The sequence below is a fragment of the Fundulus heteroclitus genome, unplaced genomic scaffold, assembly GCF_011125445.2.
Source record: "Fundulus heteroclitus isolate FHET01 unplaced genomic scaffold, MU-UCD_Fhet_4.1 scaffold_88, whole genome shotgun sequence".
NCBI lineage: Eukaryota > Metazoa > Chordata > Actinopteri > Cyprinodontiformes > Fundulidae > Fundulus > Fundulus heteroclitus.
In genome coordinates, this window is record NW_023397340.1 from 95,113 (window position 1) to 119,104 (window position 23,992).

At 40.6% G+C, this 23,992-nt stretch overlaps 1 protein-coding gene across 1 annotated transcript; it reads right to left on the reverse strand.

The window, feature by feature from the left end:
- Window positions 1–3,014: 3,014 nt before the first annotated feature.
- Window positions 3,015–12,727, reverse strand: LOC110368315. The gene is made up of 4 exons (XM_036134666.1): window positions 12,694–12,727; window positions 4,591–5,243; window positions 3,738–4,461; window positions 3,015–3,456 (listed from the first exon to the last, which is right to left on the reverse strand). The coding sequence occupies exons 2-4, from the start codon at window positions 5,038–5,040 to the stop codon at window positions 3,437–3,439; spliced, it is 1,194 nt and encodes a 397-aa protein (XP_035990559.1). The 5' UTR covers window positions 5,041–5,243; window positions 12,694–12,727; the 3' UTR covers window positions 3,015–3,436.
- Between the last annotated feature and the right edge of the window lie 11,265 nt (window positions 12,728–23,992).

Below are 23,992 nucleotides of genomic sequence, written 5' to 3' on the forward strand. Positions count from 1 at the left end.
GATATGGGACGATAGCTGGTGGGCAACATAGGATCTTTGCCTGGCTTAAGCAGAAGACTGATGGTGGCAGAGTTCATATTAGCTGGAAATCTGCCATTTTCCTGAGTTTCTTGCAACATTCTGTGAAACGTTGGTGCCAGAATACTCCAGAACTCCTTATAAAACTCAGTAGGAAATCCATCTGGGCCTGGAGCCTTTTTATTGGGCATGCTTGTTAAAGCTTCCTGAAATTCAACTGTTGTCAGCGGTGAGTCCAGTGTTGTTCTTTGGCTATCTGATAGTTTAGGAAGTGTAAAATCCTTCTTATCAGCGGCTCAAATCTCATCTTTTCTTTCGGGCCAGAACCTCTCTCCCGAATGCGTTTGACCTTCAAATAGCTCGCTAATAACAGCTCTGACTTAAAACAATTAACATCCTACGGGTTTATTAATAATCTTGATTGCTTTTAATCTGAAAGTTTTCTCCTAAGCGCATCTGCCAATGTGTTTGTTTCTAATGTGTGTTTTGTTTTTTAATTGTGTGCAGGAAAATCTGATGGGAAATGCAGAAGGGGTGTCTGCCAACTCATCTTTGTTTCGTGTTGCGGTCCATTGAAGGTTATCTGATGCCTCTGTCTTTGCCCCTGCCATTAGTTGTCCATTTTCAGTCCTAATGTCTCAGTTCAACAGCACAACATCGTTCCAGGACGAGCATTGTCCATGAATCTTCTTTCTCCAATCGTTGTGTCTGAAACCACAAGGAATTCTGCCAGCATTTTGCCAATTTGCCAAGTGTCTAATACAAGAATTGTCCATCTTCATCCGTAGTGTAGTTTAAAAAGAAAAATTTAAAACAAAAATTACAGTAAAACTTTCTCAAAACAACATCAACCACATCGTGAAAAATTACTGATTTTTTGTCCATGTTTTTGATTAAAAACAGGATTAGGCAGGAGTCAAGTACATCACCTTTTTTCATGTATTTTCCTCTGTGCCTAACAAGAAAACCTTCTAAACCCACATTCTCAAGGTTCACAGTATTTTCAGAGACCTGGCCAGGGTCTCCCGGACTTTCACCGCTGTGACCGCACGCAAATCCCAAAATTCTTCTCGACACGTTTGCAAACAATTATCCTCAAACTTTTCTCTGCCTTTATGAGTGCAAAAAGTCGGCCCTTCCAGGAAGAAAAAGACACTGGGAGATAAATGGAATCTCCTTACCTTTATGTGTGTTTTTCCTCTGGAATGACGTCCTGGCCGGAAAACGGAAGGTACGTCGCCTTTTGGGCCTGGGCGGAAACACCATTTTTGTTATTGTTTTCGCCGTGCCGCGTCTACGGTGAAACACCCTCGGTGGACCCAGCTCATTTTACCCAGTCAGGCGACTCCCACTTACTTATTACCTTGAATGTAGGACGCATAAAGCAGACAAGTATACTTTTAGTTATATTTTATCTACGTAAAGACAGAGAAACAGTTACAGTCACACCAGCGCTGATGGGCTCCTGATCGGCAGGAAGCCCCGATTTCTCATCACACAAACATTATATAGGTATCTAGGTACACACCCATACAAGGGCTGTACACATCCAAACCGTGACATCAGCAGAGAAACTGTGTCACTTCCGGGGTGGTATCTAATAGACATGTGCCAATCTTTTTGGGTCGGTGCCATCTAAGTGTGCCATGCAGTTCTGGGATAAACAGCTCGTTCCACTTGACCTCGTTGATATCCTAACAGTGTGTAAGTATGAGAGATATCAAAATAATTATTTCACTGTCAATTTCAGCAGGCTTTTGAGGACTATGGTGCTCATTTTTATGTTTGTACAAAAATCGGTGTAGGCACAGCGACGATGTAAAAAAGTGCATAATTTTTACTTTTGTTAAAAAGAGAAAGAAACGTATTAATACTTTATTGTTCAGTTAATGGATTAAAATATAAAAAAATACACAATTATTCAAATAATACTGAATAAAAATAAGTAGTTTTAAGTTATTGACCGAATTATTACACTGTTACATATTCATCTATGGGTTTGTTTATCATTGTAGTTCTATAACCTGATTGGTGATTCAGGCTGAGTTTCATCAAGCCTTTATGGTCAACATTTTCCCCTCAGCAGCAACACTAAAGCACACAGAGGTTCCCGCTGTGTCTTTACGCATGATCCAGCTGCTGTCGTCTCCCTCTTTTCAGCTCAATGCACTTCTAGACTGTTACAGTTTATAACCATTATCGTCACCTTTCACAGCGACAGGTTTCTCAGTCAGTCGCCGCACTGACAAGTCAAATCTCTATTGCTGTCGTCAGTGTGCTCTAGGCGGTGAGGTGGGTGGATTTTATCCCCGTGCGCTGCGTGCGAGGGATAAACAGTGGGGGAAATGCATAACTAAATACTGTAAAGGGCTCCTATAAAGGGAACAGGGGTACTGACAGATCTGAGATGAAGCCCTGATGTTACAAGTTCTTTAAAATGACCCTTAAAAGTGCGCACCTGAATTAAAGCGCAAGGCAGCAGCCCACCGAAGCGCCACTGGTTCTACAAGAGTATGAAACACAGCTACTAACTCTCCTATTGACTTTAACTGGCACACGTTGCTACCGATGTGAGGACATTAAACATAATGATTCACGTTTTGAATGGTGAACGGTGATAAAAGCACCTGGTCCGAGGGAAAGGAGGGGGGAGAGGAGCAAGTGCTGAGGCACAGAAATACGGTGCATGTAGTTAAAAAATGCAGAATTAATAAAAACGAAACTTATAAACAGACTAAGTGGCATTTTAAACTGCATCTGGTTAGCAGAACTGTTTTATGATTCTGCATGCAGCCATGCAGCAGCTCTCCCCCCGCCCCCTCTCCTCTTGTGTACGCGGTACAGGACCTTACCGGCTTACTTTCACCACTGGATATAGAGTGACCACCTGCTAATAAGCCCAAGGGGGGACAAGGGGTATGTTTCTGAGGGACAAAGTGGGACACTGCTTGCCGCGGCGGTGCCCCCACCTCACGGGCAGACTCACTGATAGATGTATAACATGGTATATTAATAATGCCCTATTCCTATAAACATGTGTAATTGCTGATGTATGCTCATGAATAGGCCAACCAATGTGTATTTCTTTCTAAATAAAGATTCATAATACTTTGAACATTCAATGAACAGATGCACTTCCAATTCCGATTTACTTTAGCTATTTAATTTTATTTATTTTTCATTACAATTTATTCACTTCAAATAAATTATAATTTTAAATTAAAGGATTAACAGGAATTGTAGTTGCTCTGCACCACAGGAACTGTAAAAAAAGTCTTAACTCACAACTCCAGAGGTTCACAGAACAAGAAGGGGGAGGAAGGATGGTGAACTTGGATGTTGGTAAAGGCAGGCGCAGGAAAAAAAACTGTTCAGTGTTCTGGGGACACCTTTAGGACTTTGGGGTCACCTTTAGGACTCAAACCATTTCACCAGCATCTGAATCAAATAAGAAAGAAAGATAAGAGACAGAATTAATTTATGATAAGCTTCCAAATGGTTTTCCAGTATGTGTGCAAACCCATCACCATCACAAGGTGACAACAATACAAAAAGATGCCAAGATACAATCCTATGCAAAACAATGACATATTTTGACCTAAAAGGCTACTGTTTCCTGAAAGTGACACATTTGCACCCCTGTAGACAGCCCACCAATGTTCAAAATCAATCAAACTTCATCTTAGACAAATGGGGTCTTACATATCTAGGTTTCTTACCTTCAGGTTTTTTCTTGAAGTTGTATTTCTTGTTGGAGCGTGCAGCATTGAGGAGAACCTTCTCTTTCACTACATAAGTGTAAAAGTCCTTGCAACTGAATGTGAAGTTGCTCTTCACCTGAATTTCTGACTTGATGAGGTTTACTGAACATCTGTTCCTTGTGTCCGTCCAGCATCCTGTCATCAGTGAAAAGACCCTCTCCACTGAAGCATTGGTGATTGGTACACTCAAGAGGAAAGAAGCTAATACTGTCATGTTTGGTGTGTGTGTGTGCTTGAGTAAGGTGGCCCACTTCTCCACAACTGGAGCTCCAGACTCCACGATGGCCTGTTGGTGCGGCAGAACGACACAATACTCATCATATAGCGCATCCATGTCCAGCTTCTTGCTTAGCTGCAGGACCTCTACAGCTTCACAGAGATGGGGGAAGTTAAATGGGCTTTTTTTTAGTCCCAGGCTAGCCAATTTCTTCTGGTAGTTGGAGTCATAGCGCTGCTCCAGGTAGGTGTCCTCTCTGAGCACAACTGCCTGTCTGTCTGGAAACTGCTGGAAGAGTACACTCGTCTGGGCCCCAAAGAAACCATCACTCTGTCGTTGCTGTAGCTTGGTTTTTAGGGTGAACATCATATTGTAGAGCTCACAGACAGTCACATCTTCTCGCTCCACCACCAGCACAGTGTCATGGAAAATCTTCAGCGTATTGCTGAGGAAGGACAGGTAAACCTAAAAGACGTAAGGAGAGTCAATGATCCTGTGTGCTGACACTGTTTGCATTATCATCATTTCTCTAATCCCTGTTTCATGTAATAATACTTAGATGGAAAAAAAGTTGAGTGCAATTAAATTAATTACCTGTAGATCAAGGGGGTTGCCCTCACCATCCTGGTCATCCTTGAACAGTCGCCATATTGACTTTGGGCACTCGTCCTCTTCCAAAGAGAGAAAGTAGGTCTTGATAGGAGCCCAGCTGTCGTGAAGCCTCTTCACTGCAGGCCACAAGCTCAGCCATCTTGTGGGCACATGTCTAAGCAGGGACTGGTACTCTGTCTCCACAAAGGTGTGAATTGATCTAAGTTCCTCAATGCGTTTGGCAGATGAGGAGAAGTGGCTAAAGGTCTTGTTGACGACATTTTCGATGTTGATATGTAGCCGATCTCCTGCGTGTTTTGCACTGTTGTGAACGATGTGGGCCACACAGTTTGCCTTCAAAATGCAATTGTTGTTCTCTTTCAGTTTCTGGAAGACAGAGTTGTATCTCCCGTAATTCACACTAGCATTGTCAGCGGTATACACAGATATCATGTCTAGTCCCAGTCCGTTTTCCTCCAGCTTGGTAACTATCTGGTTGTAGATCGCGGTAGATGTTTCATCACTGTCATCATAGAAATCAAGGACCTTCCTCTGTACTCCCAAGTCTGGCGTCCAGTAACGCACTGACAGTGGGAAGAGCTTGGTGGTCCCATGATTGGAGGCATCTGAAGCCACTGAGAAGAATGGTGTGTGGGCTGTGGAGACACACACACAGATGGGATGAACTTAAAAGAGTAGTATACTAATAAAATAAACTGCTTGTTTTAAAGTTTATCTCAAACATCTGAATTAATGGAACATTCTGCAGCACAAGCACATTATTTAGATACCATTAACATGTATAAATAACATGGAGACATAATGGTGGAGCCCCTTGGGCTTGAAAAATAACTTATTTACCTTGTGAGTGTATATTTAATCTTGGTCACCTTAAGGGTGGCTAGGTGAAATTTAACTTTTATAAAAAGTAAATGAACTCATGCAAATCACATTTGGGGGTCATGGGTAGGCTTTGTTAAGGGTCTTTGGATGGCATGTGTTAATTGGAGCTATGTAAATAAAGTTGAATTGAATTTATTCCCAGACTGCCACTGCCACTCTGGGGTCAATAGCTGTTTTACCACTACTTGACCGAGAATAAGTTCCCTGTCAGAGCAGCGATGTGACAGTAACTGCTGTTGTAACAGCCAAAAATGCTGTAATGTTGACTAAAGAATTAAGACGTGGAGTCACTTTACGGCGAGAACTCTATGGGTTTTTGCCCTGCCATTCACTATATGCACGCGCGAAAGCAACAAAGAACCGCATGTTAACGTCAAAAACCATGCAAGCAAATCAAGTTTATTATTATTATTATTATTATTTATTTATTTATTTATTTATTTATTATTTTTTAATGTTGGTGAGGCAGTAGCGTGAGTTTGACAAGGCGGCCGCATCATCAAGATAGCACTGCGGGAAACCCTGATGTTCATACTTTCACTGTGTTAGTCATTGTTTGTACTGCCGTTTTTTCGACTTTTCGTTGCGTTTGCCTGTCTACTAAGCTCAAAACAACCGCGCCTGGCTTGACGGAGAAACCAGAACTGGGGTCCGTTCTTCGTACGTTGCTTAAAACATCCAAGATCGAATGAGACATCCAAGATGATTTCATCTGGCTAATCATGATCCGGCTAATTGGGTTCTTCCAACACACCTGTTGTTTACGATTAGTATCCCTGGATTGAGTTATCTGAGACAACTGCGCGTTCATGCGTTTGTTTAAAAGGGGAAATGTATCGATAGTAAAAACAACTAGAATCGTTCAACTTCTGAAGAAGTTGAAGAAGGCGCCCGCCTGGTGGTGCGCGTAACCGTCAAAGGCAAAGCTTCCGAGTTCCTTGGTCGTAGGCTTTTATCACTTGGGGATTTTAAATCAAATCTTCTGAGTGTGAAAAGGATTTGTCTTCTTCAAAACCAGCCGACAGGAGAAGGTCTGCATCCAAGCAGCATGGAAAATTGGTGTTATTAAAACATGATTAAACATTTCAGTGTAGCATGAAAAAATGAAATGTGAATAAAAATGTTAAAGGCATTACGAACTACTAAAGGAAGTCCAAACTCTGTGAAGCAGAAGTTGGTGAGACCTTACTAGAGCTACTTCCGGTTAGCAACATGCTAAGCGTTAGCCGCTAACATGGTTGTGTCCAGTATCACCGGGTGATTGTACTCTGTCAGTTTGGTCCAAATCCTGTACTGGGAAGTTACTCAAAAAGGGTGCCGGGGGGCGCTGTTGAGCGGTTAATGGAGTAGAACGTGAGTGGCGATAGCTCCTGCCAATTTTGTTTACAATTCGTATTCAACCGTGCTTTTCATTGAAAATCAAGTCTTTGGTAGTTGCTTTTTTGCTTTCCGGTCCTGTTTTCATATTTTCGCATCGAGTGGCAATGTCAGGAAGGGGAAAATCTCGTACTATTCAGACACAGCTAAAGTCCTGCTCACAGGCCTCATCTCCTCTGCCGCCAGATCCATGCGGCGCAACTGCTCCGACTTTGACAGACCTGAACGCCGATTCCCTAAAGCTCGAATTACTGTCCTCTCTGAAAGAAGACATTGCCGGCATTATTAAAAAAGAGCTTCAAGAGGTCCTTGGTGATGCGCTGTCATCCATTAAAGCGGAGGTACAAGCCGTGAAGACGCAGCTAGCAAGTGACTATGCTGCTACTGATGCTAAGCTGGTTAAGCTAACGGCTACGGTGGGGGACGTGGAGGAGGCACTCACGGGTTGCTCTGATGACATTATCGGTATGAAAACCACTCTAGAGCAGCTTACAGCTAAGGTTATCATGCTGGAAGATAAGTGTGAGAACTTGGAGTCAAGATCGCGCCGCAACAATATCAGGATCATCGGCGTGGAGGAGGGCGGCGACTCCTGCTCACCTACCGCTGTGGCTGCGTTACTGAAGGAAGCGCTCGGGCTGGAAAAGGAACCGCTGGTGGACCGGTCTCATCGCTCGTTTCAACCCAAGCCCAAACCGGGTGAACGTCCTCGGGTAATTGTATGCAGGCTTCATTACTACAGTGACTGTCTAGACATTTTACGTCGTGCGAGGGAGCGCCAGCGGATCAGAGTAGGTGCGGGGACTATATCGATCTTTCCAGATCACACTGCCAAGGTCGCCCGGGCTCGAGCGGCTTTCAATGAGGTGAAACAGCTACTTCGTGGCATCGAAGGGATCAGGTACGGTCTCTTCTACCCAGCGCGGCTGCGCATTACGCACAATGGAGTAGTAAAGGAGTTTACCGCAGCCGAGGACGCAAAGAAATACGCTCAGACTTTGATTTCTGATTGAGCCCTATTTGCTCTTAATGAGCCTTGGCCATAGATTATGTTTGGGTGAATTTACAGTTCTTAATTCTGAGTCAGAGTCGAGGTTTATTCACATCACTCGGATATTAAGGATATGTTTGCATTTCATTCAGTTAAAATAATCAAGAAGGCTTGTGTTCAGTGGTACTGTTTATTGTTATGCTGTATTTTTCCCCATTACATTGAGATTTTGCAGTTCTCAATCTTGTTTTGATTTAATAAAAGCAATTATAATGGCATGATAATGCACATATTAGTATTCTGTTTTGGAGGTTGGCGGGGGTTATTAGCCAGTTTTGGTTAGATACACTTCCATATCTGTTCGCTCTGCTGTATCTCCGGGTTCACGTTTTATTGTGAACAATTGCCGGGTATTACACTGCTGTCTCCATTGTTCTGCTTTTTTTTTGTCTTTTTATGGAGACTTTGGGTGTGGTTTTGTTATGGGTTCCTTTTGGGTATGGGGGTGGGGGTGGGGGGGATCTTCTCAGCTCTTTATGGTTATTCTTACTTTTATCTCTTTAAATGGTTAATACTACTGTAGACCCCGATATGGCAGGATCAGGCTCATCGCTTCGCTTCATTAGCTGGAATATCAAGGGCATGGGTCACCCTGTTAAAAGATCTAAAGTTTTTTCCCATCTGAAGCGGTTAAAACCTTCAGTGGTGTTTTTACAGGAGACCCATCTTCGCATTAAGGATCACAATAGGTTACGTTGTTCTGGGATGAATCAAGTTTTTCATTCAGATTTTAATTCCAAATCAAGAGGAGTAGCTATTTTGATTAGCAAAACAGTACAATTCTCACCCACCGATGTTATTGCTGATAAATATGGCAGATACGTGATAGTTGCTGGAACATTAATGCAGAAAAAGGTTCTTCTGGTAAACATATATGCTCCAAACATTGATGATGCTGAATTTGCAAATAGATTATTGAGCAGTATTCCGTTTCTGGATTCTCATTTGCTAATTTTAGGGGGTGACTTAAATTGTGTCATTGATCCAGAGTTAGACCGATCCAACCCCCCTAAACTAACTAAATCCCTAATGGCTCAAGCATTTTCTGATTTCATGAGGCAGAGTGGTTTTATTGACCCGTGGAGATCTCGAAATCCAACAAGTAAGAAATTTTCTTTTTTTTCTAAGGTGCATCACTCTTATTCTAGAATTGATTATTTTTTCATCGACCCGGCTCTCAATTCATGTGTAGTTTTTTCAGATTACTTAAGTATAATTATATCAGACCATGCCCCATTATTATTAGATATTCAGTTAACTTCCTACAAACATAGCCGACCCTTGTGGCGGTTTAACTCTCTTTTATTAGCAGACAAAGAATTTTGTGACTTTATCTCTAATGCAATTGATGAGTTTCTGGTGTTTAATAAGAATGATTCCACTTCTCATTCATTGTTATGGGAAACACTTAAGTCCTACCTCAGAGGACAAGTAATTTACTACACATCTTTGTCTAATAAAAGACATAACTCAAGGCTTACTGAACTGACCACAGCCATCGCTAATATCGATCAAAAATATGCCGTAAGTCCCTCACCAGAACTATTTAAAGAGCGTATTGGTGTTCAATCAGAGATTGACTTAATATCTACTAAACAAGCTGAACGCTTACTTTTACACAGTAAAGGTTCTTATTATGAATATGGTGATAAGGCGGGCCGTTTATTGGCTCATCAGTTACGGCGCCAGGTCAATTCCCGTATAATACCTAGTATTCAAAATACCCAACAGGTAATTACAACCAACCTCACTGAAATTAATGACACTTTTAAATTATTTTACTCTTCTTTATATTCATCAGAATTTCCTACAAATAATAATAAAATGGAAGAATTTTTTCAAAGCATTCCCATTCCTGTTATTGATATGGACACCGCCAAGAGCATGGACTCCTCACTCAGCCTAGTGGAAGTAACAAATTCAATAAAAGCGCTGCAGTCAAACAAAGCCCCTGGCCCGGATGGGTTTCCCATCGAATTTTATAGAAAGTTCATCGAAAAATTGGCACCACTGTTACTGGCTATGTTTAACGAATCCTTAGAACGTAAGACTTTGCCTCCGACATTAACACAGGCTATTATAACTTTACTTCACAAGAAGGACAAGGACCCAACTCTTTGTGGTTCTTACAGACCATTGTCCTTGTTAAATGCAGATGTAAAGGTGTTAGCTAAGTTGATTGCTTTTCGTTTGGAAAAGGTCCTTCCTTTGATCATATCTGAAGAGCAGAATGGCTTCGTCAAAGGGCGTCAATTATTTTTTAATACGCGCACCCTCTTCAATGTCATTTATTCAAAGCAGTCTTCAGATGTGCCCGAAATGGTCATCTCCCTCGATGCTGAAAAAGCCTTTGACAGGGTTGAGTGGGAATACTTGTTTGCGGTTTTGAAGAGGTTCGGATTCGGTGATAGATTTGTCTCGTGGATTCGTCTACTTTATGCATCTCCCAAGGCCAGTGTTCATACTAATGATATATATTCAGATTATTTTTCTCTCGGGCGGGGAACACGTCAAGGCTGTCCGTTGTCGCCGTTACTCTTTATCATTGCAATTGAGCCTCTGTCTATCGCATTGCGTGCATCCCCCTCATTTAGTGGGATCTTTCGGAATGGGATGGAATATAAATTATCCTTATATGCAGACGATCTGCTGCTATATGTATCCAACCCCGCTATTTCTGTCCCCGCTGTCTTGCGTATTCTAAGTAATTTCAGCTCCTTTTCAGGCTACAAATTGAATTTGGATAAGAGTGAATGCTTTCCCATTAACACTACTGCTTGTGGTCTTCAACAATCTGATTTCCCCTTCAGGTTCAGTCTCACTGGATTCAGATATCTTGGTATAAATGTGACACGTTCTCTATCTGGCCTTGCTGCTGCTAACTTCTCGCCTCTTATTACAAAAATTGCATCTGATTTCCGGAGTTGGCGCAATCTTCCTCTTTCTCTTTTGGGCAAGATTAATGTAATCAAGATGAATGTTTTACCAAAATTTCTTTTTCTATTTCAATCTATTCCTCTTTTTATGCCAAAAATCTTTTTTGACTCCATAAATAGATTGATTAGTGGCTTTATTTGGAATGGGAAGCCTCCTCGAGTTCGTAAAACATTATTACAAAGATGTAAACTTAGTGGCGGTCTCTCATTGCCGGATTTTCAGGCATATTATTGGTCTGCTCATATACAGAAAATTTGTTATTGGCTCAAATCGTCCAGTTCTCCCTGGTGCAAATTGGAACTATCTTCGTGTGTTGGGTCCTCATTATCCGGTCTAATTTTTTCTTCATTACCTATAAAACCCTCTTTATTTACTAATAATCAAGTTGTCTTTAATACACTGAAAATCTGGTCTCAATTTAGAAGGTGTTTTAAGTTTGCTGGTGCCTCCTCTTTATGTCCCTTAATTAACAATCATTTGTTTCCTCCATCCCTTTTCGACCCATCATTTTCAGTCTGGTATGATAGGGGTTTAAAACAAATAAGAAGCCTCTACACATCAGGAGTATTTGATAGCTTTGCAAATTTATCCTCCAAATATAGTTTACCGGGTACGCATCTATTTCGTTATCTACAAGTTCGAAACTTTGCCTCCAAATGTTTCCCAAATTTCCCTTCTATACCTCCTGAACAGCCCTGGGAAAAAATTATTGCGTATAATCCGATCCAAAAAGGCACGATTTCAAGGATTTATAGTTTTATTTTAAATTTAAGAGTGGATTCTAATTTCAAGCTTAGAGATGCATGGAATAAAGAGTTGGGAATCCACTTGACACAAAATACTTGGGATGATGCTATTAACAGAATTCATTCTTCCTCATCCTGTGCTCGTCTTAGTTTGATCCAGTTTAAAGTTGTACATAGGATTCATCTGTCGAAATCTAGGCTTTCTCAGCTCTACCCGGATGTCGTGGATATATGTGATAAATGCAAAGGCTCCCCATGCAATCTGGGCCACATGTTCTTTTTTTGTCCCAAATTATATAATTTTTGGTTTAACTACTTCTCAATTATGTCCTCTGTCTTGAAAGTAAATTTGCAACCTTGTCCATTAGTTGCTATATTTGGTATTCTCAATCCTACTTTAGTTCTAAGTTCTGCTCAAAGGGAGGTTGTTGCCTTTACATCTTTACTGGCAAGGCGAACTTTACTTCTACACTGGAAGTCTGATAAATGTCCTTCAATATCCCTCTGGGTGAAGGACATGATGTTTTTTCTGAAGCTTGAGAAAATTAAATATACCCTTCGAGGGTCCACACAGAAGTTTTACCAAAAGTGGCAATGTTTTCTTTCCTATTTTTCAAATTTAGAAGTTTTGCCCAACTGAAGGTGCCTGCCATTGTATCTTGTTACTTTATGATTAGGGGTTTGCTTATCTGATGAATGACACATTAACATATCTTATTTTCCATCAGGTGAACTTTGAGCTGAGAGGGGGGGGGCGGGGGGGGGTGTTCCTTTTTATTTAAATTTTTTTTTCTTTCTTGTTGTGAAAAAAAAAAGGGGGCTGAAACTGCTGTATTGTAACTTTGGAATTTATACTTTGGTGCGATGCTTCGTTAGTATTGTACTAACTGTATAGATCTGTGTAGGATCAAAGCGGGAGGCGCATCATGTATGTACATATATGTCAAGATATATTTTCATATGTATGCTTGTATGTATATATGTATATATATGGCTCTGTTTTGCTTTTTATTTCCTCTTTTTGCTCCAATAAAAATATATATAAAAAAAAAAAAAAAAAGGGTGCCAATACTTAATGTCACTAAATCTCACCAAAGGGCAAAGCTTCCGAGTTCCTTGGTCGTAGGCTTTTATCACTTGGGGATTTTAAATCAAATCTTCTGAGTGTGAAAAGGATTTGTCTTCGTCAAAACCAGCCGACAGGAGAAGGTCTGCATCCAAGCAGCATGGAAAATTGGCGTTATTAAAACATGATTAAATACTTCAATGTAGCATGAAAAAATGAAATATGTGAATAAAAATGTTAAAGGCATTACAAACTACTAAAGGAAGTACAAACTGTGAAGCAGAAGTTGGTGAGACCTTCCTAGAGCTACCTCCGGTTAGCAACATGCTAAGCGTTAGCCGCTAACATGGTTGTGTCCAGTATCACCAGGTGATTGTACTCTGTTAGTTTGGTCCAAATCCTGTATTGGGAAGTTCCTCAAAAAGGGTGCCAATACTTAATGTCACCAAAGCTCACCAAAGGCCATGTGTCAGATCGGCCTCCTTTAGCAACTCAGCCTCACCACATCTGGGCCCAGAACTCAACATTTGACCAACATGGTGTGTAGTGCTATTTCCCACATGTGGGTGGTGCTGTATTGGCCAAGTGGGTCGTGTCTAGGCATCATGCCAGGTCCTGTTGGAAGCAAAGACCCAATAGGAAAGCATGTAAAATCCAAAATGGGACAGTAAACTGACACATGGCTGAAAGTCACATGAAAATTTTAAAATATTAAGAGGAAGTGACTGTGCGAATTTCAGATTTCTACATTAATCACAGCCGCTGCAGCTGGCATCGAAAGTTGCCATTCTATCTCAATGGAACGTCTCCCACTGGCCCTCAGAGTTCCGTCGTCATGGAAACTCACTGACACAGCTGCAGCGGGCCAGTCTAAAGAAGTGCAGACACTTTGTGTCCAAGTCTGCCTATTGGATTATAATGGAGAACTTTGCCTCGAACAACGCACGATTTCTCCGGAACCGTAAATGGTAGAGACGTAATTTTTTCTGTGTTTATTTCGTAACGGATAGGGGAAGAAGAAAAGCTATCTTTTTTTGCTGGAAAAAGTTTAATAAAGGCGTAAAAAATTATGATCTAAATGGGATTTTTATGGATTTTCCGAAATCCTCTTAAAACGGTTCCGAACAAATCGCTGTAGCTCAAAAAGTATAAGAGATATCAAAATAATTCTTTCACCATGAGTATCAGCAGGCTTTTGAGGACCATGAAGCTCATTTTTATGTTTGTACAAAAATCGGTGTAGATACAGCGACGATGTAAAAAAGTGGATGATGTGGGAAAATGCAGCTCCAAAGCGTTTTTAGGATTTTGCACATTCGCTACTCCCGAAAAAATTGTTCCTGCGGAAAAACCGTGACAGTTATCCACAAAATTCCTTTTTTGTGAGTGCCAGAAGGGTTGGCACATTCATGTGTCAAAGTCTCATGTCTGTACATAAAACGGTTTAGGAGTAGCGACGATGCGAAAACATGTGATGTTTTGGATTTTTAGACGTCATTTTTCAAAACCGCTCCATAGGAAATGAATGGGGGAGGTTTCGGGTTTGTGTCGGTCTGAGGTGATTTGCGAAAAATCTATAAATGCCACACCAATGAGGATTACATTTCCCGAATCCTGACAAAAATACCTACGTTTTGATGTATAATTTGTCTACGTAGAGTGAAAATTGAGCGAGTAAGGTCAAGTTGTTCGGAGTTTTGAAATCTTTCAAAAAGCTAGAGTGGCCCACTCTAGCGGTTGGAGAATTCCGTCATTGACTTTCATTGTAAACGATGATTTCGCTGATTTTTGGACATGAGCTTTGAGGAGTAACTGTGAAGAGACGATAAAAGATATCCGCATCCCGTTTTCACTTCTGAATAGGTCACAGATATATCTACAAACTGGAAGTTAAACGGTGTTCGTAGGTGAAAGCATGACGATACAGTACAGCGTTGAAAATGGTCATTTGGAGGCTTTTTTGAGGCTTTCTTTCTACCCGACTCCATTCATTTGTATGGGTTTTTTGGGGGTGGTTTTTCGCTAATTTTGTTGCCATGGTAACTCGAAATCCCAATAAAAGTAGTAGCACACATCTCGAGATCGAGCCACAGGTTTTGATGCCTATATTGTGGGGGTGCACGCTAAGGTTCGGGCCCCATTAATCGTGAAGGAAGAATAATAAAGAACTAGAAAAATTTCTGAAGAAATTTAGCAAGGCGCCTGCCACTTGGTGCGTACCGTACCGTACCGTCAGAAATAGCAACAGGAAGTAACACTGCGAATTTCAGGTTCCTACGGTCTTCACAGCCCTCGCACCGGCCTTTGAAAGGTGCCATGTTAAGTCAATGGACCTCCTAGGAGCCTCTTGCCAGCAGCGTTGTCATGGAGACTCACTGACAGCTACAGCCCTCTCTGTCTGTAAAGGTTGAAGAACTCTGGCTAAGCAGCTGTTGGTAGGACCTTCCTAAAGCTATTTCCGGTTAGCAACATGCTAACGGTTAGCCACTAGCATGGCTGTGTTCAGTATCACCGGGTGATGTTACTCTGTTAGTTTGGTTGAAATCCTGTACTGAGAAGTGCCTAAAAAGGGAGAAAATCCTAAAATTCACCAAATCTGTCAAGCAGAAGTTTGTACAGGCTTCCTAGAGCTACTTCCGGTTAGCAACATGCTAACCGTTAGCCGCTAACATGGTTGTGTTTGGTATCACTGGGTGAGTGTACTCTGTTAGTTTGGTCCAAATCCTGTACTGGGATGAGCCTCAAATAGGGAGAAAATACGTCATTTATAATGTTGCCATGGTAACTCAAAATGGCGGGTGGTACAAAAAAATACTTCATGGGATCAGCACACATGTTTTAATATACACACTGTGAGGATTATAACACAAAAATCTTAGTCACCCATGCCGGGTTTCGAACCCACGACCTCCTGCATGCAAAGCCTGCACTTTCCATCTGAGCTATACTGTAGCGCCATATATGGCCATGCAGTATTAGGACCATAAGGGGTTTGGTCCCCCATTGAAAAGCATTGGATGTTTGACACCTCATAGCTTGGAGATGCTTTATGCCACGTAGCCCAAATTTCTTGTGGAGCTTTCTCTCTAATGTAAGAACAGACTCTGTGAAGCAGAAGTTGGTGAGACCTTCCTAGAGCTACTTCCGGTTAGCAACATGCTAACCGTTAGCCGCTAACACGGTTGTGTTCAGTACCACCGGGTTATTGTACTCTGTCAGTTTGGTCCAAATCCTGTACTGGGAAGTGCCTCAAATAGGGGTGCCAATACTTAATGTCACCAAACGTGACCAAAGTTAATGAGTCAGATTGGCCTCCTTTAGCAACTCAGCCTCACCACATCTGGGCCCAGAACTCAACATTTGACCAAAATTGTCAGTAGCGCCATTTCCCACAGGTGGGTGGTGCTGTATTGGCCAATTGGGTTGTGTCTGGTTATCATGCCAGGTCCTGTTGGAAGCAAAGGCCCAATAGGAAAGCATGTGAAATCCCAAATTGGACAGAAAACTGACACATGGCTGAAAGTCACATGAAAATTTTAAAATGTTAAGAGGAAGTGACTGTGCAAATTTCAGATTTCTACATTAATCACAGCCGCTGCAGTGAGCGATGAAAGTTGCCATTGTATCTCAATGGAGCTTCTCTCTCTGGCCCTCAGAGTTCTGTTGTCATGGAAACTCACTGACACAGCTGCAGCGGGCGAGTCTACAAAAGTGCAGAGACTTTGCTCACATTAAGTCCAATTGGATTATAATGGAGAACTTTGCCCCGAACAACGCTTCATATCTCCTGATCTATAAATGGTAGAGACGTAATTTTTTCAGCGTTTATTTCCTAACGGATAGGGGAATAAGAAAAGCTATCGTTTTTTGCTGGAAAAAGTTTAATAAAGGCGTAAAAAATTATGATCTAAATGGGATTTTTATGGATTTTCAGAAATCCTCTTAAAACGCTTCCGAACAAATCGCTGTAGCTCAAAAAGTATAAGAGATATCAAAATAATTCTTTCACCATGAGCATCAGCAGGCTTTTGAGGACCATGAAGCTCATTTTTATGTTTGTACAAAAATCGGTGTAGACACAGCGACGATGTAAAAAAGTGGTTGATGTGGGAAAATGCAGCTCCAAAGCGTTTTTAGGATTTTGCACATTCGCTACTCCCGAACAAATTGTTCCTGCGGAAAAACCGTAACAGTTATCCACAAAATTCCTTTTTTGTGAGTGCCAGAAGGGTTGGGAAATTCATGTGTGAAAGTCTCATGTCTGTACATAAAACGGTTTAGGAGTAGCGACGATGCGAAAACATGTGATGTTTAGGATTTTTAGACGTCATTTTTCAAAACCGCTCCATAGGAAATGAATGGGGGAGGTTTCGGGTTTGTGTCGGTCTGAGGTGATTTGCGAAAAATCTATAAATGTCACACCAATGAGGGTTACATTTCCCAAATCCTGACAAAAATACCTACGTTTTGATGTATAATGTGTCTACGTAGAGTGAAAATTGAGCGAGTAAGGTCAAGTTGTTCAGAGTTTTGAAATCTTTAAAAAAAGCTAGAGTGGGCCACTCTAGCGGTTGGAGAATTCCGTCATTGACTTTCATTGTAAACGATGATTTCGCTGATTTTTGGACATGAGCTTTGAGGAGTAACTGTGAGGAGACGATAACAGATATCCACATCCCGTTTTCACTTCTGAGTAGTTCACTGATATATCTACAAACTGGAATTCAAACGGTGTTCATAGGTGAAAGCATGACGACACAGTACAGCTTTGAAAATGGTCATTTGGAGGCTTTTTTGAGGCTTTCTTTCTACCCGACTCCATTCATTCCTATGGGTTTTTTTGGGGGTAGTTTTTTGCTAATTTTGTTGCCATGGTAACTCGAAACCCCAATAAAAGTAGTAGCACACTATTCCCGACCGAGCCGCAAGTTTTGGTACCTATATCGTGGGGGTGCACGCTACGGTTCGGGCCGCATTAATCGTGGAATAATAAAGAATAATAATAAAGAGTCCGTTTAGAGGTGAATAGTAATAGGTGCCGCCATGCATTTGCAAAAAATCGTGTGGTTAGATAAAACACTCTTGGACATTCATGAATATTTTCAGAATTTTAGAGCAAACCGTTGATTTTTAACAAATTTATGAAGATTGTGATCAGTTCACAGCTCTCATCATCCAGAGCTCTGCCATGCAGAACTGTGAACAGGGCGGCCATTATGCCCATATTTGGGCACATCACCGGAAGTGACGTCACATCCCGTGTTTTTTTTTCTAAGCGGAGCAGAGACTTGAAGAGGGAGGATAGCTTTTAAGGTTTTCTAAAGAACACATAATTTAAAAAATTTAATTGAATATAAAAAAGATCAAGCAGAAGCAAGGAAAGTTATTTAGAAGGCAAAGAAGACAAAATGGAGAGATTATTGTCATTCAATAGGCAGAACAACCCCTATAGCTTAGGTATGGGGAATGATTAAGAAAATGAAGGAAAATAGACCAGAGAAAACATATCCAGTTATAAAACATGAAGATGGAACAGCAGTAACAAATGAAGAAAAACTAGAAGTAATGGCAAGAACATTTGCAAAGATCCATAGTTCAGATATGGATCAGACTTATTTGAAAAGTAACGCTATAATATAATATGGATAGATAGATAGATAGACTTAGAGAGAATTAGAAAACTTTATTTGTCATTTTGTATGCACAGAGTGTGTACAGAACGAAATTCTGTTGCATACAGCTTGTAAATTGCAGTAAAATAAATTACAGTATAAGGTGCAGCAGTGATTTGAAGTAAACAATTGAAATGCAAACAAATCAGGAGAAGTCACAGTGTACAGGTGTGTATTTTTTAAAAAACATTTGTATATGCAGAATTGATTGTGCAGAGGGCAATTTGTGCAAGAATACAGCTTGTAAATTACAGTCAATTTAAATTACAATATAAGGTGCAGCAGTGATTTAAAAGTAAACAATTGAAGTGTAAACAATGCATGAGAAAGTCACAGTGTACAGGTAAGTATTTTTAAAACCATTTGTATGTACTGAATTGATTGTGCAAAGGGCATTTGTGCGAGAATGCATTTAGAAACTGAGAGTTCGACAGCATTTGTAATGCTAGTTGGAGATGCAATGATGCAAAATGAGCAAATATGCGAATGTTGTGCAAAGGTTATGGGTTATAGTTATAGATAGCAGTGACATGCATTCAGGGGAGGCAATCATGGAAAGATACAAAATATAGAATAATGATAACAATATATATTGTGATTCACTCAGTCATTTGTAATAATAATTGTTTTTTTAATCTAATTTCCTTTTTTTTATCATATTCTCTTTAAAATCGAAGACTTTTGCCTATTTTTAACGTAAATCCTTGGTGGTGCTTGATAGTGAAGCGCCACCAAGCCAGCGATCTTGGCCTCCCCTGGGATTGCGCAATCCCATGTTAACTGCGCTGACTTCCATTCCGTGAATGCATCTTCCTGTCTCTAGATCATAAATTCAATTGTTCAAACACTGATGAACTGATTTTCCACAATTTAATATATGTGGATTACGAATTGTGTTTTGGTCATTAAACTATGTGTTTTCGTGTGCTGCTGGGCAATCATAAAAGCCAAAGAGCCGGTTGTAGGTGAGGCCGGCAGTTCCTTGGCCTCTAGGCAGGGGGCGCTCAAGGGGCAACGCTCTGATCCCCAAATAGTAGAGTCAAAGCAAGTTATGGATGTGTTATTAGCGAGTTTTGCTAAACAAGTAAAGCACTAAAAAGACTCTAAACATACAGCTGGAACAGGACTGATGAAGGAAGGCTTTCCTCCCTGGCAGTGAGCTCCACTGAGACTGAGAAACTTTTGAAACTGAAGAAGATAAAAAGAACTTTTACCGGAAAGTGACCGATATTTTTGTTCAGAAAGAGCGCTGCTGGACTTCATTTCTAAGTAGAGGTAAGACAGCAATAATTATTCATGTTTTGTTTTTGTAATGAAATGTGCGTAATGTAGGTTAGCTTTTGAATGTGTTACAAATGTAGAAATACATCATAACTCATAAACTGCTACCAATCAAATGACAAATAATTTAGTTTTATTTATTTTTTTAACAAATAATCAATATTTTTTCCATGTCTCTTGGTTAATTGATTTGGCTCAACCAGTCTCCTTCAGCACTTTGCAATGAGTCTACTCTGTAGAGTGTATATATTTGTAAATCTGACTGATGATGTCAGTGCTTCACCAGCTATGAACCCTACCGCACGTCACTGATAGATAGATATATCTATCAACATCTGCATACCTTGATTCAAATGAAACGATTTTAGTCTTATTTAACACTACAAGCTACAAGGATAAGAAGAGAATATCTTGGTTGAACTTAGAATAAAAAGGTATAAGTTACGGGAAACATGTAATTCATATATTATGAGTTGTCATGAAAAGGAGTAATAGCATTAATGGTTTAAAGGGTCACTGTAAATGAAGAACATTCATTATATATATATATATATATATATATATATATATATATATATATATATATTAGGGCTGGGCAAGTTAACGCGTTAATTTTGCGTTAATTCATTAGACTATTAACGGCGATATTTATTTTATCGCGCATTAACGCATGTTGCTCACATGCTTTCAGTCAGTGTCAGTCAGCAGGCGCTGTCACGGCAGCACTCTCCCGCTCCCCCTCCCCTCTCGTACATGGCTCAGCGGCGCCAGCCAATCAGCACGCAGGCTCAGCCTGGCCCGCCCACTTAGCTCTCACACAAACTTAATACACAAACAGCTGAGAGAGAGCGCAGCAGCAAAAAAACATGAACAGGGGAAGTAGCACTGTTTGGCTTTATTTTAATACCGTAAATTAAATCAAGCTGTATGTTTTGTAAAAAGCCGGTTCATTTCAGTGGAAACACAACAAATTTATCTAAGCACGTGAAAAAACATGAAAACGTCGAGCCCCAGAAACGGAGAGAGGAGACGAAACTACTCTCATTGCCCCGACAGACCCACAGACGTCTCTGACTGAGGCGTTTCAGTCCTCCAGGGAACATCCAGGTAGATCAGTGGATGGATGGATGGATGGATGGATGGATGTTACTGGAGCCCACACATAACATGTAATTAAGACCTTGAAAGAACCCAGTACATATTTTAAAAAGTGTTATTTAAGATAAGATAACATTAGCTAATCCTTTTTTTATCCCACGACGGGGAAATTTATAGGATTAAAGCAACAGGCAAGGGGAACACAACACAGACAAAATTACATAAGGATTGAAATATATAAGAGGTGGATTAGCGAAAAAAACACTGAACATAACATATTATAACATATTATTATTATTATTATTATTATTATTATTATTATTTAATTGTAATAATAAAATAAAAACCACAAAACCCAAAAGGTCAACAGTTTCATGATACATCAAGCTTAGGGAGTGGCTAATATACAGCAGGTCAAAAAAGGCCATATTTTGGCTGCAGTGCTTGCTGTTCTCTTATGAAGAAAAGATCAACTAGTGCACTAAATTCAGTAGATGGGTTGAAAATATACAGTATAAAATAAGTGCTACAAATGTTACAACACTTTTGTTCATATGGCAGCAGAACATTAAAATAAAAGTGCTCTTTACACTACTTTTGAATTCATTCTTGGAGTTTGTAAATACAATGCGATTAATCGCGATTAATCAGGGCGATTAATCGCGATTAAATATTTTAATCGTTGCCCAGCCCTAATATATATATATATATATATATATATATATATATATATATATATATATATATATATATATATATATGGGGAACAGTTCATGGTGGGGGTTTGAGGGTCTCTGTTGATGCTATGGGCTGGGGACATGCAGCGCTGGGATGAAATGTCCTTAATGGAGGGAAGAGAAGCCCCAATGATCCCTTCTGCTGTCCCCACCACTCTCCTCATTTTCCACCAGTCGGAGGTGCTGCCGCCTCCACACCACACAGAGAGACAGCTGGTCAGAATGCTCTCTATGGTACTTCTGTAGAAGGTTGTGAGAATGTGTGGGGACAGGTGGGCTCTCCTCATCCTCTGCAGGAAGTACAAGCGCTTCTGTGCCCTCTTCACCAGTGACGTGGTGTTCACAGACCAGGTGAGGTTGACCGTGATGTGCACACCCAGGAACTTGGTGCTGCTAACCACCTCCATAGCTGAACTGTTGATGAGTTTGTGTCATCTGCAAACTTCATGATGTGATTGGGGGTGAACCTGGGGGTGCAGTCGTGTGTCATCAGAGTAAACAGCAAGGGGCTCCGGATGCAGCCCTGAGGGGAGCCTGTGCTGAGGGTGATGACATCAGAGGTGGTCTGTCAGACCCGGACCGACAGTGGTCAGGAGGTGAGGAAGTGGTGAAGGGGTGTGCTAAAGCCAAGATGTTCCAGTTTTTCCACCAGATGCTGTGGGATGAGGGTGTTGAACGCTGAAGTCCAGGAACATGCTCAAAGGGGGCGCGGCGTAGGTGGGCATGGATGAGGGTGTTGAATGCTGAAGTCCAGGAACATGCTCAAAGGGGGCGGTGCGTGGGCTTGGAACCCGTTAATAACTGCTTGCAGTTCTAGTTATTATTATTATTATTATTATTAGGGTTCCAAGCCCGCAGCGCAGGCGAACGGCTATGCCATTCGTCTGCTCTGTGAGCAGAGAACCCTATTGTTTTTCGTGTGTTTTACACACATTGATTTCTCCACAAAATGGAGAAATCAATGTATTTTCCACAAATATTGGTCAATCCCCATAAAAATGGCCTCTATCTGTAAAGCACAGCCAGAATAAACATGTCTTTCAGTTTGGTAAAAATCCAGGCGATTTTGAACAATTTACAAGACTTTTTAATTTTTTTTCTCTGAATCCATTTTTTTAATGACCATCAAAAAAATTGTGTGGTTAGATAAAACACTCTTGGACATTCATGAATATTTTCAGAATTTTAGAGCAAACCGTTGATTTAAAAGAAATATTTATTTAGATAGTTTGACAAAAACCTATTGTAAAGAGCTTTTCAGAAAATGAAGCAAGGGCTCAATCTCGTGGCTTGTTTTTGCAACTACAATTCTTACCATTAATAGTCTAAGTAAGGGGTATTCAATTAAAACTTAGAAGTCCACTTCAATAATTTTGTATGTATATATGTATGTATCCATGTATCCATATATATATATATATTTACACTAATGCTTTAATGTGGCGTTGTATGGAATACATTTAAAAATTCCAGCAGAGGACAGCATTTGATCATGGATGGATCTCTACAAACACACACACACATATATCTGTCCATCCATCCATCCATCCATTTTGTGACCCGCTTAATTCCTCATGGGGTTGCGGGGCTGCTGGTGCCTATCTCCAGCATATATAATATATATATATATATATATATATATATATATATATATATATATATATATATTAGTGCTGTCAGTTAAACGCGTTATTAACGGCGTTAACGTAAACCCATTTTACCGGCGACAATTTTTTTGTCGCCGTTAATCGCGCGTTGTCAAAACACACACACCGTTCCTTAATGTTTTTCCCCCCGCCGCGCTCTCCGGACTGTGTTTCTTTTACCCTCGGCGCTTTCCGTAGTTTCAAGAGTGCTAGAAAACTGTAGCAAAACAGACACGCGCTGCGCTCACTGTTGGCAACAGTGAGCGCAAAGTTTCTTTTACCCTCGGACACATGCGACTTTGGGCTTCTTTTTTCTAAAAGCGCTTCTAAATTTCATGAGTCATGGGTTGCGGTTTTTTTTGGGCAGGTTTCTGAAAGTGAAATCGCTTATTTGGGCTCTTAAATAAGTGACGAAATAGGGGTTATTAAGTGGCCTGCCTGCACTACATTTGAGTGTATCCAGCTGAAATATCCCTCTGCCATAGGAGCCGACAGTAGTAAAGGCAGACAGAGCAACTCTGCACGTATTTTCTGCAGTTTACGGTGCAATAACTGGTGATAACTGCTGAAAGTTGATTACATTGTGCAGATCACCATTTTAAGCAGAGATTGGTTCTGAAGATGAGCTTTTACACGTTGATAACATTGCAGAAACCCCAACCCATAAACCGTACTTTAATGCTTATTAATTTGTTGTCTCTGTATTTGACAACCCAGGGATGAATCACGTTGCCAAACGAAGGACCTGGAGTTACTAAACAGTTCCTAAACAGTCTCTTTCAATGGTATTAAGCTCCTGCCCAGCTGCAAGCAAAGTGTAAGACTGGAATGACCTGGAGATTTAAAACCTTTTTCCAGGCTTAAACTCTATGAATATGGATAGAAACAGCA

What these genes read in the sequence shown, in the direction of transcription:
- LOC110368315 (XM_036134666.1), bottom strand. Translation starts at nt 5,040, where the DNA reads ATGATATCTGTGTATACCGCTGACAATGCTAGTGTGAATTACGGGAGA. An exon ending in GCAACCCCCTTGATCTACAG is followed by an intron (nt 4,462 to 4,590) that starts GTAATTAATTTA and finishes TACGTCTTTTAG; the next exon opens with GTTTACCTGTCCTTCCTCAG. An exon ending in CTTCAAGAAAAAACCTGAAG is followed by an intron (nt 3,457 to 3,737) that starts GTAAGAAACCTA and finishes TATTTGATTCAG; the next exon opens with ATGCTGGTGAAATGGTTTGA.